Raw genomic sequence first — 17321 nt, 5'->3', positions numbered from 1 at the left:
ACTACTAATGATTGTGACACACCTCTCTCCTCCACCCCCTCCTCTTCTTCTTCCTCCATGGACTCTTCCTGTGCTTTGTCCTCAGAACCAGCGGTGCTCCGTAGCCATTCAAGGGGCTACGCAAGTATGCAGGCCAAAAGATGCCATGCGGTGCTTGAGCTGGTGTGCTTGGGGGACAGGAGCCACACCGGGGCAGAGGTTCTGTCAGCTCTGCAGGGGCAGGTTCAGAGGTGATTGACGCCACGCCAACTTAAGGCAGGAATGGTGGTTTGCGACAATGGCACCAACCTCCTCTCTGCCCTCCGACAGGGACAAATGACCCATGTGCCCTGTTTGGCTGACGTCCTTAACTTGATGGTGCAGCAGTTCTTGGGCAGGTACCCGGGCTTACAGGATGTCCTGAGGCAGGCCAGGAAAGCCTGTGTGCATTTCCGCCGGTCATATAATGCCAGTGCTCGGCTGGCTGACCTCCAAAAGGAGTTTAACCTGCCCAAGAACCACCTAATCTGTGACATGCCCACCAGGTGGAACTCAACGTTGGCCATGCTGCAGCGGCTGCACACGCAGCAGAGGGCCATCAATGAGTACCTGTACGACTATGGCACCAGGACAGGGTCAGGGGAGCTTGGTTTTTCCTCACGCCAGTGGGCCATGATCAGGGATGCATGCACTGTCCTGTCACCATTTGAGGAGGCTGGTGAGCAGTGACAGTGCATGCATCAGTGACACTGTCCCCCTTGTCCACCTGTTGGAACACACGCTGCGTGGAATAATGGACAGGGCACTTGAGGCAGGAAGAGGAGGACTTCCTTAGCTCTCAAGGCTCCCTTTATCCAGACAGTGTTCCTGCGTGCCCGCCGATCACACAGGAAAAGGAAGAGGAGGAGGAGGATTGTGTCAGTATGGAGGTGGAGCCTGGCACTCAGCATCAGCAGCAGTCTTTAAGGGATCAGTCCCAAGAAACACATGGACTTGTATGTGGCTGGGAGGAGGTGGCTGTGGACCATGTCGTCCTTAGTGACCAAGAGGACTCCGGACCGAATGCCTCAGCAAACCTACGCTGCATGGCCTCCCTGATCCTGCAAAGCCTGCGTAAGGATCCTCGTATTCGTGGTATCAAGGAGAAGGACCAATACTGGCTGACAACCCTCCTTGATCCACGTTACAAGGGTAAGGTTGCGGACCTTATCTTGCCATCGCAGAGGGAGCAGAGGATGAAACATCTTCGGGAGGCCTTGCAGAAAGGTCTGTGCAATGCGTTCCTAGAGACTGGGAGGTTACAAACTCCTGTTTCTGGACAACGTGTTGCTGAGGCTTCGGTCAGTCAAAGAAGGAGCGGTGGAGAAGGTGGCCGTCTGACCGATGCATTCAGACAATTTTTTAGTCCGCAGCCCCAAGGTATGATCGGTTCCAGCAACCATCGCCAGCGTCTGTTTTACATGGTGCAGGAATACCTAGGGGCAAGATCTGACTTGGACACCTTTCCCACCGAAAATCCTCTGAGTTACTGGGTCTTGAGGATGGATCACTGGCCAGAGCTTGCACAGTATGCAATTGAGCTACTGGCCTGTCCTGCATCCAGCGTTCTTTCGGAACGCACATTCAGTGCTGCTGGAGGCTTTGTAACCAATCACAGGGTGCGTCTGTCCACCGACTCGGTCGATCGACTGACCTTCATAAAAATGAATCAGTCTTGGATTACCACCAGCTACCAAGCACCTGATGCTGATGTAACCGAATAATTTTTTTTGAAATCTCAGATCCCTTCAAAGACTGCCTATGCTGATGCTGAGTGACTATCCTGAGTAATTATCCTCTTCCTCCTCAATGATCACGCTGATAGCTTGTAAGAACATTTTTGGTTCTGGGCGCCGCCACCAGTGCCTAAGGCCCAATTTTTCAGCCCCTGTTCAACAGGGGCATGTAATTACAATTCTTGATCTAATATTTCACAGCAGGGCCCGTTTCTGCGCCCACCAAGAGCGAGTGAGGACTTAAAGTGTTGTGGCACCAGCACCACCACCACCACCAAAGGCCCAATTTTTCTGCCCCTGTTCAACAGGGGCATGTAATTACAATTCTTGATCTAATATTTCACAGCAGAGCCCTGTGAGGGCTTACAGTGTTGTGGCCACAACAACACCTAAGGCCCAAATTTCTGCTGAGTATATAGGGCAGGCCCCTAGGAAGGGAAATTCTCTCCTGTAAGAGTTAATATGGGAAAAACATTTCTACTTTCCACTGATGCTTTATCACCAATCCTTGTTTCACAAAAAACCCCAAATTTTCAAAAAATGAGGTGAAATCTTCTGAAGAGGAGCACAGACAGCAAAACAAAACAGCAAAATGTCACAGGGGTGATAACCCTTCCCTATGTTTTCCAAAAAGCTTAAAATAGATTTTTTGGCTGGAGCTAAACACGTTAAAAATGTACCAGTTCAAAATTACAAACAGATTCTACTTAACAACAAACCTACAGTCCCTGTCTTGTTTGCACCACCTGTATACTGCTGTTCAGAGTACAGAGCCTGTATACTGCTGTTTCCTTTTTTAATTTGGGTGCGGGGTTCCCCTTAATATCCATACAAGACCCAAAGGGCCTGGTAATGGACTTGGGGGTACCCATGCCGTTTGTCTCACTGATTTTCATCCATATTGCCAGAACCCGACATTACATTAAAGCCGCAAGCAGTTTTAAATGACTTTTTTTCCTTTAAAAATGACATTTTGTGCAGGGACTGTTCTAAGCACGGGAAACACGCGCCACTTTACAGGCATACTATAGACACCCCCCAGGTACAATATTTAAAGGAATATTTCATTTTTTTTTTTTTTTACTTTAAGCATCATTAAAATCACTGCTCCCGAAAAAACGGCCGTTTTTTAAAGTTTTGTTTGCATTGATACATGTCCCCTGGGGCAGGACCCGGGTCCCCAAACCCTTTTTAGGACAATACCATGCAAATTAGCCTTTAAAATGACCACTTTTGATTTCAAACGTTCGAGTACCATAGACGTTAATGGGGTTCTAATGTTCGTGCAAATTTTCGGTCCGTTCGCAGGTTCTGGTGCGAACCGAACTGGGGGGTGTTCGGCTCATCCCTAATCATGACAAGTGGGGAGGGGGTGATTTTTGACAGCGATTGGCAGCGAATGGTAGCACCAAGGTGCTCTGTCTAATGGAAATTTGCATTGAGACTGCTCCAGGTGAGGCCACAATTTAGTAGTTTGATGGCGGTTCCAGTCAATAAGTCTGGTCAAGTGGGTTGCCTGTTGATACTTATGTAGATCCGGCCCCGCTAAGCCGCCATAAATTTTGGGTAGCGTAAGTTGCCGCCTGTTCAGCCTTGGTCGTTTATGTGCCCATATAAAGTCAGAGAACATCGCTTTCACTTGGTTAAAGTAGATTGGCAGGGCTTGTAGGAGGTACAAGAATTTGGGGAGAATGCTCATCTTGAGGATGTTGCACCTGCTGAACCATGAATGAAGGCCTGTGTGCCACTTGTTAAGAAGGTCCCAAGTAGTTTTCAGCAGTGGTGGGAAGTTCACAGCATAGATTTGGGACATTTTAGGGGGTATGTAGGTTCCTAGATATCTCAGGGCCGTTGTCGTCCACTTGAATTTGAAACTAGCCTGGAGATTTGTGAGAAGGGGCTGCGGTATACCTATCACCATCGCTTCAGACTTGTCGAAGTTGATTTTCAAGTTCGACAAAGTTCCATATTTTTGAAATTCATGGAGTAAATGGAGGAGATTGGGGAGTGAGATTGTAGGGTTTGTGAGTGAGAACAGCATGTCATCGGCGTATGAGGAGACCTTTTGTTGGGTATCCCCGTTCACCACACCCGTGATATCTGGGTTTAGACATACAGTGCACAGGAGGGGTTCCAGTGACAGGGCGAAGAGTAGCGGTGACAGGGGGCATCTCTGTCACGTCCAATTCGTGATCGTAAAGGGTTCAGACAGTATACCATTGACTTGAGCCGAAGGGGCAGAGTACAATGTATTTATCCATTTGAGCATGGTGTAGCCAAACACCGCATATCTTAAGACAGAGTACATGAATTGCCAGTTCACCCTGTCAAAGACCTTTTCTGCACCTGTGCCCAGGAAAACGCAGGGAATACCATTCCCATTGACCACGTGTAAGAGGTTCAAGACTTTGATCGTGTTGTCTCTAGCCTCACGAGTCGGTACAAAGCCAACTTGGTCCAGGTGGATCAAGGTTGGAAGATGTTGTTGGATTCTGGTGGCCAGGAGTTTCGTGAAAATGTTTAGGTCCGTGTTGAGCAGCGAAATCGGCCTGTAGCTGCCGCACGAGGTGGGGTCCTTGCCTTCTTTGGGGATCACTGCTATGTGTGCCGAGAGTGTATCACAAGGGAATGTCGTAGTGGATCCCAGGGCATTAAAGAATTTATGCATGAATTTGCTGGTAGCAAGGCTTCATAGTATGAGATGGTAAGACCATCTGGGCCTGGAGCTTTCCCTAGTTTAGTGATTCCTATCATGCATTGAATCTTCTCTAGTGTGATAGGTTCATCCAATAGCTCGCTCACCTCAGCGGGCAGTTTTGGCATTTGGGAATTGACTAGGTAATCCGAAACCTGCGTCTGGAAGGGAGAGTCCCTTTGAAGGTTATAAAGGGATGCATAGAACACTTGGAATTCCCTTGCTATGTTTTTGGGAAGGGAAACTCTCTGGCCTGAGGATGACCTTATATGCGGTATGTAATTTGCTAGCGTCTGGTTTTGGCCCGGAGTTTACCTTATTTATTGCCAGATTCATATGATATTTTTTGGCAGACTTATATTGCCGCTTTAGCTTCAAAGTGCATCAGGTCGGCAATTCTTTTCCGTAGTATCAGGAGTTCCAACTCTAAAGAGGGTGTAGGGTCGTGTTTATGTCTGGCTTCCACCGAGCGTAAGTCGTCAAGAAGGGAGGTCAGCTGTAGTGTACGTTGTCTTTTGATTCAGGATCCGTGCTTAATGCCGCGTACACACGGTCGGACTTTCCGGCATACTTGGTCCGGCGGACCAGAGTGTGCCGGACAATCCGCCCGTGTGTAGGCACTCGATCCCAAAAGCCCGCCGGACCTAGATTTGAAGAAAGTTCTAAATCTTTCCGCCGGACTCAGTTTCGGGCGGAAAGTCCGCTCGTGTGTGTGCTGGTCCGACGGAGGGCCCGCTCGTGTGTAGGCTGGTCCGACGGACCAGATACAACACGAGGGCAGGGTATTGCATCTCACGCTCGCTGCAATAGGAAAAACACATTTTCCTATTGCGGCGAGCGCGGGGCATACCAGGCCCTTAGGTCTGGTATGGATTATAAAGGGAAGCCCCTACGCCGAAAAAAAAACGGCGTGGGGTCCCCCCTAAAATCCATACCAGACCCCGATCCGAGCACGCAGCCTGGCCGGTCAGGAAAGGGGGTGGGGACGAGCGAGCGCCCCCCCCCCTCCTGAACCGTACCAGGCCGCATGCCCTCAACATGGGGGTGGGTGCTTTGGGGGAGGGGGGCGCCCTGCGCCCCCCCCCCCAAAGCACCTTGTCCCCATGTTGATGAGGACAAGGGCCTCTTCCCGACAACCCTGGCCGTTGGTTGTCGGGGTCTGCGGGCGGGGGCTTATCGGAATCTGGGAGCCCCCTTTAATAAGGGGGCCCCCAGATCCCGGCCCCCCACCCTATGTAAATGAGTATGGGGTACATGGTACCCCTACCCATTTACCTAGGAAAAAAGTGTAAGTAATAAAACACACTACACAGGTTTTTAAAATATTTTATTAAACAGCTCCGGGGGGGGGATCTTCCTCCGGCTTCGGGGGTCTTCTTCCGGCTTCGGGGGTCCCTCCGCTTCATCTTCTCCCGGCGTCCGGTTGGTTCTTCTCCGCTCTCTTCTCCCGGTGATCCTGTTCTTCGGCCGGCTCCTCTGCTGTCTTCAATTAGCTCTCTTGCCAGCAGAGGTCCGGACTTCTGGGCTTCTGGGCTTCTGGGCTTCTGGGCTTCTCTTCCCCAGATGTTGACACGACGCTCTCTCCTGCTGGACTGCTCTCCGAGGGCTGCGTTGTGACTTATATAGGCGGAGACCCCGCCCCCTTTTGATGTCACAGTCCCTGGGCATGCTGGGACTGTGACGTTTTAGGGGGCGTGGTCACTGGGTGATGTTGACCACGCCCCCTAAAACGTCACAGTCCCAGCATGCCCAGGGACTGTGACATCAAAAGGGGGCGGGGTCTCCGCCTATATAAGTCACAACGCAGCCCTCGGAGAGCAGTCCAGCAGGAGAGAGCGTCGTGTCAACATCTGGGGAAGAGAAGCCCAGAAGCCCAGAAGCCCAGAAGTCCGGACCTCTGCTGGCAAGAGAGCTAATTGAAGACAGCAGAGGAGCCGGCCGAAGAACAGGAACACCGGGAGAAGAGAGCGGAGAAGAACCAACCGGACGCCGGGAGAAGATGAAGCGGAGGGACCCCCGAAGCCGGAAGAAGACCCCCGAAGCCGGAGGAAGATCCCCCCCCCGGAGCTGTTTAATAAAATATTTTAAAAACCTGTGTAGTGTGTTTTATTACTTACACTTTTTTCCTAGGTAAATGGGTAGGGGTACCATGTACCCCATACTCATTTACATAGGGTGGGGGGCCGGGATCTGGGGGCCCCCTTATTAAAGGGGGCTCCCAGATTCCGATAAGCCCCCGCCCGCAGACCCCGACAACCAACGGCCAGGGTTGTCGGGAAGAGGCCCTTGTCCTCATCAACATGGGGACAAGGTGCTTTGGGGGGGGGCGCAGGGCGCCCCCCTCCCCCAAAGCACCCACCCCCATGTTGAGGGCATGCGGCCTGGTACGGTTCAGGAGGGGGGGGGGCGCTCGCTCGTCCCCACCCCCTTTCCTGACCGGCCAGGCTGCGTGCTCGGATCGGGGTCTGGTATGGATTTTAGGGGGACCCCACGCCGTTTTTTCGGCGTAGCGGGGTTCCCCTTTATAATCCATACCAGACCTAAGGGCCTGGTATGCCCCGCGACGGGGCTAGTAAGGTGTCAATCTCGCCGATAAAAGCGGCAAGATTGACATCCTTTTCTAGTCCCGTCGCACCTGAGTCATGTTCAAAATGAACGGACTTGTCCGTGTGTGGGCAAGTCCGTTCATTCTGAAAGTCCGCCGGAACTCCGGCGAAAGTCCGTCGGAAAGACGGGCGGACTTAGCCCGCCGGAAAGTCCCGGCGTGTGTGGGCAAGTCCGTCCGTTTTAAAGTCCGGCGCACCTGGCGGACAAAGTCCGTCGGAAAGTGTGCCGGACCAAGTAGGATAGAAAGTCCGCTCATGTGTACGCGGCATAATGAGCACTCCACGGATCGCCGCCTTGTGTGCTTCCCACACAATGCCGATGTTACTGTCTGGCGTGTCGTTAGTCTGGAAATATCGGTCCAATTCTCTGGTAACGTCCTTGAGACCCTCTTCATCTTGTAGGAGGCTTTTGTTCAACCTCCAAGTTCTCGTTTTGGATGTGAGGCTAGTCAGTGCGTAGGATCCGTGCGTGGTCCGACCATGTGATAGACTCGATCGAGGAGTTCCGGACAGTGTATTTGGGAGTGCATGATTAGAAAATAGTCAATCCTAGAATACTGTTTATGTGGTAAGGAGTAGAATGTGTAATCCCTTTCAGCGGGGTGAAAAAGATGCCAAGCTTCTATTAATTGTGCCTTGTGTAAAGATCGCATTATGCGTGCCTCTGAGGAACAAATATCGTCCCCCTGGGTCTGCATTTAGATCCACACAACTCCATGGGTGTCAGGGCTGGCTCAGCCCTTCCTTCTCTGAGCTGGCCGCTCAGCTGTCGGCTAATTGCCAGCCCTCATCTCTCTCCACAGTTAACCAGCTGTTGTGGATCTGCTCGTCAGTCCTGCCTACTTAAAGATCTCCAGCTCACTTCATTCCTACCTTCGCCTTGGTCACATCACAAGAAACTATCCCCTGCGTTCCTTTTTAAAGACTGGCTTTGCTGACATCCCTTCTGACTCCTTATCCTGCTTGCTGTTCCTCTACTTGGATCCCTGACTTCTGGCGTAGCCGATTACCCGATCTGGTTACTGAACTCTGGCTTGGCTGATTATCTGATCTGGTTACTGAACTCTGGCTTGGCTGACTACCCGATCCAGTTACTGGACTCTGGCTATGCTTTGATTACGCTTACTCTACTTATCTTTTTATTTTTATCAATAAACAAGTTTGATTTTACTGTACTTCTGTCTCGGTCTGGTTCATGGTTTCTGACAATGTGACATTTCTAGAAATGAGTATAGACACGCCTCGTGACGTATGCCGCATACACACGACCGGACTTTCCGACAGAAAAGGTCCAACGGAATCATTCTGATCGTGTGTGGGCTTCATCTGACTTTTTCTTTCTAAAATTCTGATGGACCTAGAAATAGAACATGTTTCAAATCTTTCCGACGGACTCAATTCCTATGGGAAAAAGCGTTTGTCTGTATGCTAGTCCAAAAATGATGCAAGGGCAGCTATTGGCTACTGGCTATTGAACTTCCTTTTTCTAGTCCCTGTTGTACTTCACTGCGTTCTAAACGAACGGACTTTGGTGTGATCGTGTGTAGGCAAGTCCGTTTCAGCGGAACTCCGTCAGAACTTCGTCGGAAAGACCATCAGAGTCTACTCTGACGGAAAGTCCGGTCGTGTGTACGGGGCATTAGTGGACTCGTTGGTGGAGTGGTATACCACCAGGAAGAATTAGTTTTTCAGTAGCTTGCGTTTCCTGAATGAAAACAACATCTGTCTTCATTTGACTCAAGTCGTGCAGTAACATGCGTCTCTTTTCAGGGACGTTAAGATCCTTGGCGTTCAGCGAGAGCACATTCATCACCTCCATGGCTCCTTGATGGAGGAGGTGAGAAAAAGGAGGGTGGAAGGAGGGGTGAAGGAAGGGAAGTGTGGTTGAGGGCGGGGTAGGATGGAAAGAGGGGGGGAGGAGAGTAGAGGGGGTGAGGGAGGAAAGGGAGGGAGCGGCATAAAATAGAAGGGCTATAGGACTGAGTAGCAGAGAAGGAGAGAAACCCCTGTGGGTGGATGACCCAAAGGGGTTAGTTTAAAAGGGGTGGTAACTTTTTAGAGAACACCACCTAAGCAGGGAGAGAAACGAATATGGTAGCAAAATAATGCTAATACGCTCTCCAGTATCAGACTGGTAATCGAGCGTTGGCCTATGTGGGAATGTGGTCAGCAATAGCCAGGGGAGGAACTTACTGGCCGCCCCCGACCCCCGACTGTGAAATAGACATGAATAAACAATGCTTAAAGGCACGTATACATATATAACAGGTACATTTTAGAACATGAGAAACACAGGAAACACACAGGTTGGGGTAAATAAGAAAAACCATTAAGAGCTTCCCCCTTGTTGACCATGTATTTCTGATCCCCTCACCAGATGTCTTGGTTTAGAGTTGTCTCCCCCCCATGGGCCTCCCCGAGAAGGGGGGTACCCCCATGGGGGACAATGTGGGGGGTTCAGGGACTATCCCCTATGCCTAGTTTCAGCTGTCCCATCACTCCCCCCTCCAGGATCGCACAATTACCCCGGCTACATCAGTACACAGTGCGCCTCGCAGGGGAGGAGCCCCCCTGGTAGACAAAGGGGCTGAGTGAGGAGCATCTGACATTCTAGTGCAGGCACGCCGCCCATCAGGTGTCACGCACAGCACTGTCGGGTACCGTGCATGAGCAAATCATTAAGGCCCAAAGTCCTTTAGATGAGAAAATTTGGTTTCGGAGGGCCCCCCGCAGCTCTCCCGGCGGGGCTGGATCCCCGCAGGGGTGCCCCCGTTGCGATCAGAGGGAGGCGTGTCCTCCCATGGTGTAAACACATACAATGAACTCCAGCATGGGGAGAAATATTAGGGCTCTAAGACCCTGGGGGTGCAAGAAGACGTGGGATAGGCACAGAGTATGTCCAATACCTAGAAGAAAAATAAATGTTAACAGGAGACATTACACATGGATCCGTCATGCTAGCCCGGAAAGGAAGAGAGAGTACATATGAGCATGGGCATATCCCCCTACATGTCCATGAGAGCTGGTGGTGTGTTGTGCCAGCTAGTCATCGGAGTTATGAGCCCCTGTCTTAACTCACAGGGATCAAAGCCCCTGCAGGTTTCCGGGGGTTGCCCGCCAGGTTTGGCTAGTTCCCATGTGGTCCGAAAGGTGGCCGGGACCGTTGGTGCAAAGCTGGGGGGGTCTGAGTGTGCAGCAGGCTGGGGGGATCAGGGGTGACACTAGACATCTCGGTGCAGAAGTCTCTCAACGTCCACAGGTATAACAGGCAGTGGGGGCAGTCAAATGGAGGGTAAAAAGAAAAAGAAAAAACAAGAAGAAAACTAGCCTGTGGTGAGGTGGACAGTCAACCTGTGTGGAACAAAGGGTCTGCACCCGGGAAGGGTGACTATGACTCACGTGACCTTTTCATGGATGGTGCCTGGGATCTCCATCTGGATCTCTGTGAGCGGGCAGGCTGGTTGTTCCAGTTTGCTGAGAGTCTTGAGTGTTCCGACGGCCGGGGGTAAGCTGTAGCCAGTTCTGTACTTGCACGGGGGTCAGCATCCAGGAAGGAGAAGAACGCAGGTAGGTCTGCTGGGGAGTGCAGGGTGAAGGAGGCCTAGGCTTTCCGGAATTTGATGGCCAGAGGGTATCCCCACTTGTAGGTGCAGTCATGTCGCCTTGCTACTTCTAGGACTGGTTTCAGTAGGGCTCTTCTCTGCAGCGTCGCTCTGGATAAGTCTGGAAGGATTTGAACGTGCACTCCATCTGATTCTATTGCTCCATGTTCCCAGGCCCTGCGGAGGATAAGCTCCTTCTGCGAGTAGCGGTGTAGCCGGCAGAGAATGTCGCGGGGCCTGTCAGGGTCTGATGATTTAGCCCCGAGGGCTCTGTGCACCCGGTCTATCTCCAATGATGGCAGAGGAGCTTCCATAAGCCTATGGAAGATGGCTGTAATCGTCGCCGCCAGGTTCTCTGCTCCAGTGGCCTCCGGGAGGCCCCACAGCCATAAGTTGTTTTAGTCGGCTGCGATCCTCCAATTCCTCCAGGTGGAGCTGCATGTCCACGGCCGTGGTAGCGTGGGAGGCCTGGGAGCATTCCACGGCTGACACTCTGTGTTCCAGGGAGGAGACTGAGGCTTCGCCCGTGTCCATTTGATCTGTGAGGGTGTGCATCTCAGTTCTCATCTCTAGCATGTCCCTGCTGTGTGGCTTCTCTATGCGGAGGATAAGGGCCTCGATGTCCGACCTTGTGGGGAGGGCCTGCAGAATGGCGCGGAGGTCTGCATGGAAAGCAGCCGGAGTCCCTGAGAGATGATCGGGTTCTGGAGAGAGAGTGAGGGGGACAGACAGGGCTGTAGTGTGGGTGTCTTCCATGCGGGATACACGTGGCACAGCTACAATGGCGCCCGGGGATGTCCGCTGTGGGTCTTAGAAATAGTGATGGATCCCGCTTTTGGGAGTATGAGGCCAATTCCCACGGGTTGCCGATCTGGTTCTGTACCGTTTGGTAGTGCTCATGTCATGTTCACATGAGTTAAGAGCTGTCAATTGGTCGCGGTAGGCAGGGGGAAGCCAGGAGCTCCTCAGAAACACGTCTTCACTCAGCCATTGTTAAGCCACGCCCCATACTATCCTTTTTCTTCACAAAAGAGAAGTCGGCCTCAGTGGGAGTTTTGGACTTTTGGATGAATCATTTTTGTGGATTTTCCTAAATGTACTCAGACATGGCTTGAGTCTCCAGAATGGAGAGAGGGTAGACTTGACTCCGAGGTGAGGTAGTCCCAGGTTGAAGATCAATGGGGCAATCAACGGGATGACGAGAAGGCAGACAGCAGCTTTTTTGTCCCGGAAGCATCAGAGACATGGTGACCTCAGCCACAGGTACAGAAAGAGGTGGAAGCACCTTGGAAAGACAAGTTTGATGGCATTGTGACCCCCAAAACTACACCTGACCAGAGTTACAATCTAGATAGGGCAAATGTGTTTGCAACCACCAAAGACCGAGAATGATGGCACTGGATTTTTGAGACACAAGTTACTTAAAATCATCTTGTTTATTGATTCATATATGAAAAAAGGTAAAAGATTTCGTACATTATTCTATATTACATATATATAGTATACAGAAAAAAAGAGACTTTAAAAAAATGCACAAACATTTCTCTGATGCACCAATACATCAGTTAAATAATGCATGGTTAGTTGTAGATGCAGACATTTTTCTTGAACGCTCAAAGCGTTTCTAGGACATAGTCCTCTTCATCAAGAGATATGTGTGTGTGATATCATAAGCCATAAAAGCCATAAAATAGGATAAGTATAAGACGATAATGCATGTTACATATTATGTTGAAATTTATGCATAAACATCAAAAAGTGCAAATGCATATGCATAGAAAAGTACCAAATGTATAAAATTGCATTTACCCTAGGACAGATGGAATAGCCAAAGGAGTGCAAGGCCTGCACTTCTCCCATTGGACACCATGTTGGCCTACTACACAACTACAATGTTAATGTGATGAAATTCAGGACATTGGATATCATATTTTATGGCTTTATTTAGTGAATGATTTTCATGATATTCCATGCATGTATCTCCTGATGAAGAGGGCTATATCCTGGAAACACTTTTAGCTTTGAAGAAAAACAGGAGGAGGAACAATGGGAGCCAGAGCAGCAGTAACTACAGCAGGAGTAGGAACGAAAGGAGAAGTGGTTGCAACTTGCAATTGGTCCAAACGAGAGGAACGTTACTGCAAACATTGCATAATTAGCTCTTTATAGGCCTTATTAATTGCGGTACTAAAGCGCTGGATAGAACGAGATAATAAATAAATAATAAAAGCTGCAAACCAATATTGGTGATCTCTCACTAATGCAAAATACAAATAAATAGAAATGGTGCGCTAGTATCAATATGTGGACACACTATACCACTGTGTGCGTGAAAAAACCTCCTAAAGATGCATGTAGAATTAAATAATCACATAAAATATCGTCATGAATAGAAATTATATGTAGCAGTGAAGTGCTGCAAGGACCTCCTGTGTACATAAAAAATAAATAAATGAATAAGAGGTGAATTTTCAAAATATTATGCACAGAAAAAACGTGCAATGCTAATAAATAAATATAGTGCAATGCAATGCTGCAAGAACCTTCTGAGTAAAAAAGGTTCTTGAGCCATTATACTGAGTCTATCCATTTATCTTCAGCTTTATGTTGCCAGGGACAACAGCAACAAATGGAACTATCTATTCAATTTCTCTACAGTTCATGCCTTTGCTATAGGAGGTGCATGCAGTATTGCACTGTATGTTTATATTATAGTAATATTATTTAACTAATTTTTTACTCAGAAGGTTCTTGCAGCATTGTATTGCACTATATTTATTTATTAGCATTGCACGTTTTTTCTTTATAGGCCTGCTGGACATCAACTCTCTGTGCCAAACACTGAATCTGTTCATGTAGGGGGTGCAGTGTCTCAGAGGAGCTCATGGCCTGAGACTGAGCAGAGTCTAAGCCCCAGCCTACTTCTTCACCAGGGTCCCTGATGATGGGGACGGACTTGCAGCAAACTGGAACCAGGTACGCCCTGCTGACAATGCGGAGACTATTCGTATGTGCAGAGTATGGATGGCAGGTGACAGAAGAGAATCTGGGAAACAAGCTGCAGTCAGGGCAGGTAGCTGGCAAGCGAAAATGGTAGGCGAAGCAAGGGATGGTACATGAGTAGTCAGGCATAGAATACAAGATATACAAGGCAAACAGGAGCACAGAGAAACTAGGAAGCTGCTAAGGCAACCCAAGCTGCACTGAGCATGTCTATATATAGAAAAGAAAACTGGGAGGCGGGCCAGAAAGTAATAGGGAAAGAGATATAAATCCACAATAGAGCAAATGATGGCCTGAGGTGAATACAGAAGCCAACAACATATGTGAATGGAATCGCAGATCTAGCAGAATCACTGAAGCAAGGAGGTAAGAATTCCACAAACAGAAAACTGCAGGCATGTCTAGCAATAAAAGGTAAGTTGATGCTAAAGCATAATTTTAGAAAAATGTCTCACATACACTGTAGTCTGCACACACAGGGTTGAATGCATTGGTTCCACAGGCAAATAAGGTCTTGCCATGCAAAAGGAGAACCTTCACAAAATTCTTGCACTCCTCCTATGGAAAGAAATAAAATAAAACTTCAGTTGTTTAAGGAGTTAAAAATGACAACAAAGGCAATGACAACTAATGTTATATACGTGGACATTTTTGGCAAAAATAAAAACAGGCATATAAAACTGTTTTTCCACATCCAGGAAGCTGCGGGTGTGGAGTGCAGATGGCCATAGAAGTGAATGCAACATATTTTCCATAATGCAAAAGTTCCACATGTAGCACCCTCTAGTATGTGTGCTAGATGTAGGTTTCTGTTAGTGTAGGTACACGTATTTAGCTTAGGGCTATGCCTAAGTTGTGAATCTGGGTCAGGGATTAGTGACTCAGGCTGGATGACTTTGTCGTAGAAACTTTCAGAAATGGAGGGTGGGGGTGAGAAGGGGTTGCCATGCATATGCATGGGGGGTAGGGGATCCCATTCTACTTGCAGCTCCCTAGGGGGTGCGCTACATTTAAGGGCTCACCCGGGATATTGCCCAGGATAACGGAAAGAGCTGTGAAAATGTGAAATAGACTCCCTCCAGAGGTGGTTCTAGCCAGCTCAGTAGATTGCTTTAAAAAAGGCCTGGATTCTTTCCTAAATGTACATAATATAACTGTGTCCTAACATTTATAGCTAAAGTTGATCAAGGGAATGTCCGATTGCCTCGGGGTGGGGGGTAGGAAGGAAAGTTTTCCCCTGCTGTAGCAAATTATATCATGCTTTGCTGGGGTTTTTTGCCTTCCTCTGGATCAACTGTGGGTATAGGATTGTGTATATGGGATTGTATGATTTTTTTTTAAATTATTTGTTGAACTAGATGGACTTGTGTCATTTTTCAACCTGACTATGTAACCTGCACAGTTGTTGCTCCTAGCGAACAGAGATTCATTGAGTCTGAGAACTATGCTTTGCTTCTAGGACCACTGAGGGTTAAAACCAGGGAGTCTGACTTATGTGCTCTGCCTACTGGTGACTGTGTACTCAAGTTAAGTGCCATTGTACATAGCAGCCAGCAGGAGCTGCTGTTAAGTTAGTGCTGCACTGCATACTCAGTTGCCCTAAACTGCGGCTGGGACGGACACTTGTGCTAAAAAAAAAAAAAAAAAACTGCTATTCATTGAGCGATCGTGCCCATGGATTACAAAATGTCCAGCGGTCTACTCACGTCTGGGAAAAGTGACTGTATGCTGCAATGTCCTGCTGAGAACAGTAAAGAGTGCACCAAAATGTCTGCTGTTGCCCATGGTGATTGGGGTAAGCCAGCTGGTGTCTGCAGGGGGGGTCTATCAGTTGCCCAACCATGGCTGATGTTAAGGACTGTCCTAACCCTTCTAACTACAGTGTGACATGTGTTGCACACCTTACTGTTGTTAATGGCAACCACAGTGAATGTTTGATGCCACTTGCTCTCAGTTGCTTGGGCACAGTTGGTGCCGAGCAGCATGTCCTGACAAGTCCTGCAAGTTTCAGTATGTGTATTACAACCACTAATGTACTGTCTGTGCCTGCAAGTTTCAGTCCAGTCAACAAGGGGTTATTGCAGAGCGTGAGGGAACAAGCCTGCTCATCAGAGCGGCGGGAGCCAGTCAGTCTGGTACATTGGGGGAGGAGCCACACCCCAGAGGAGACCCAGCGTGCTCTGCTTGCGGAGAGAGGAGCAAGATGGCAGAAGGTGCACGTGTGTACCCAGTGCTGACCTGAGGAGGTTACACTGGTGTCTGGTTGGAGCATTGAGGAAGATTCACCCTTGGGGTGATCGAGGGGATGAAGAGGCTGTGTCTACTGAGTCCTAGTTGCAGAAGGCCGACCGCGGTGGGCAGTGCCTGGATCCGGTGTGGGCACTGTGACGAGCCGCTCACCAGGCTGATGCCAAGCGAACAGGAGCCACTTAACTACAGTGTGGATCTGCGGTCGGTTCTCTGCACAGAACCGCAGAAGTCCCGGAAGACCGGAGCAGGCCATGAAGTATCTGCTAAAGGCAGGGTTGAGTCTGAGGCTGGTGATTCCCCTGCGAAGATAAGTGACATCAGGGAAGAAAGCTTGAAGTCTGCCTCGGTCTGCAGCCCAGTGTCAGGGAACTAGCCGGAGGATAGTTGCACTAAGACCTGGCACATTAGCCAATTCTAAATATGGCTATGCCCGCACGAATACGCGCACGCATATTGCGAACGCACGTTTGCCATGGCAAAGATGTGTGCGTGCTGGCGCACGTCAGATCCTGGCACCCTCAGGCCTTTAAAAGGATGACTGCGGCACATGGACATTGCTGACTGGTCTTCAGCTTCCTGCTCCCTGTTCCTGTGTTGGCTTCTGATCACCTGTTATTGACCCGGCTTGCCCTTGGATTCCTCTTGTCTCGCTCCCAGCTCTGACCTCGGGTTGTTCACAGATCTTCTCTTGTCTTCTGCCCTGTGTATTGCTTGCCTAACAATGACTCTGATACCCGATCTGCTGACCAATGGCTTACTGACCTCTGTTACCGTCCCAAACTATGCCTTCTGCTGTGCCCTGTCTGCTGTTACCTGCCTTGGTGCCTATCTGCTGTACAGAGGGTCCCCGACTTACAAACATCCGCATTGTGAACGACTCCGAACTTACGAACGGGGCCCGAGTGACGTCACTGCCGGCCGACGCCATCTTCCTCTCCTTGCTGGAGTGAGCTGTTCCTCAGTTCCTGGCCTGGCTGCGAAGTTAAGGGGCCCCCCTCGTCATCCTGCCTGCCCATTCACAGGCCTGGTACGGTCCGGAGGCCTGCCTGTGGCCTGCCAGGCCGCTAAAACTGCCCGTCGTGGCCGCGGCCTTGTCTGGCCTAGTGCGGCCTAGTGAAGCCTCCAAGATTTCCTGCGCCGCTGCCCCGCGGAGGTGCACCGCGGCCAGCCTGCCTGGACTCGGATCGCAGACGCTGCTGCTTTCACCATCCATCCATCTGCTGTCTCCTGTCCCTGCCGCTGATGTAAACAGTGAGAGGGGAGAGCTGTGCTCCTCCCCTCTCAGCTGTGACAGGAAATCTAGCACAGTGCTAGGACTCCTGTTTTGGAGGTGACAGGGTCAATAAAGAGAACCTGTCGCCTCCAATTGCTATCACACAGGGAATTGTTTTCTCCTGTGTGATAGCAATAA

The 17321-nt window shown here is 49.8% G+C and overlaps 1 protein-coding gene across 4 annotated transcripts in view; it reads right to left on the bottom strand.

The window, feature by feature from the left end:
- Positions 1-17321, bottom strand: part of SEMA6B (semaphorin 6B) — a 1880978-nt gene that overhangs the window by 1066859 nt on the left and 796798 nt on the right. For all 4 annotated transcript variants that reach the window (XM_073594847.1, XM_073594838.1, XM_073594868.1 and 1 more), the window contains one exon: positions 14120-14218. In XM_073594847.1, coding sequence (XP_073450948.1) covers positions 14120-14218 — 99 coding nt within the window. The remainder of the gene's footprint in view (positions 1-14119; positions 14219-17321) is intronic.

Source organism: Aquarana catesbeiana, linkage group LG01, assembly GCF_042186555.1.
Source record: "Aquarana catesbeiana isolate 2022-GZ linkage group LG01, ASM4218655v1, whole genome shotgun sequence".
NCBI classification, from domain to species: Eukaryota; Metazoa; Chordata; class Amphibia; order Anura; family Ranidae; genus Aquarana; species Aquarana catesbeiana.
Note: the sequence above shows the minus strand (reverse complement) of the source record. Positions and strands in the feature narration are given on the sequence as shown.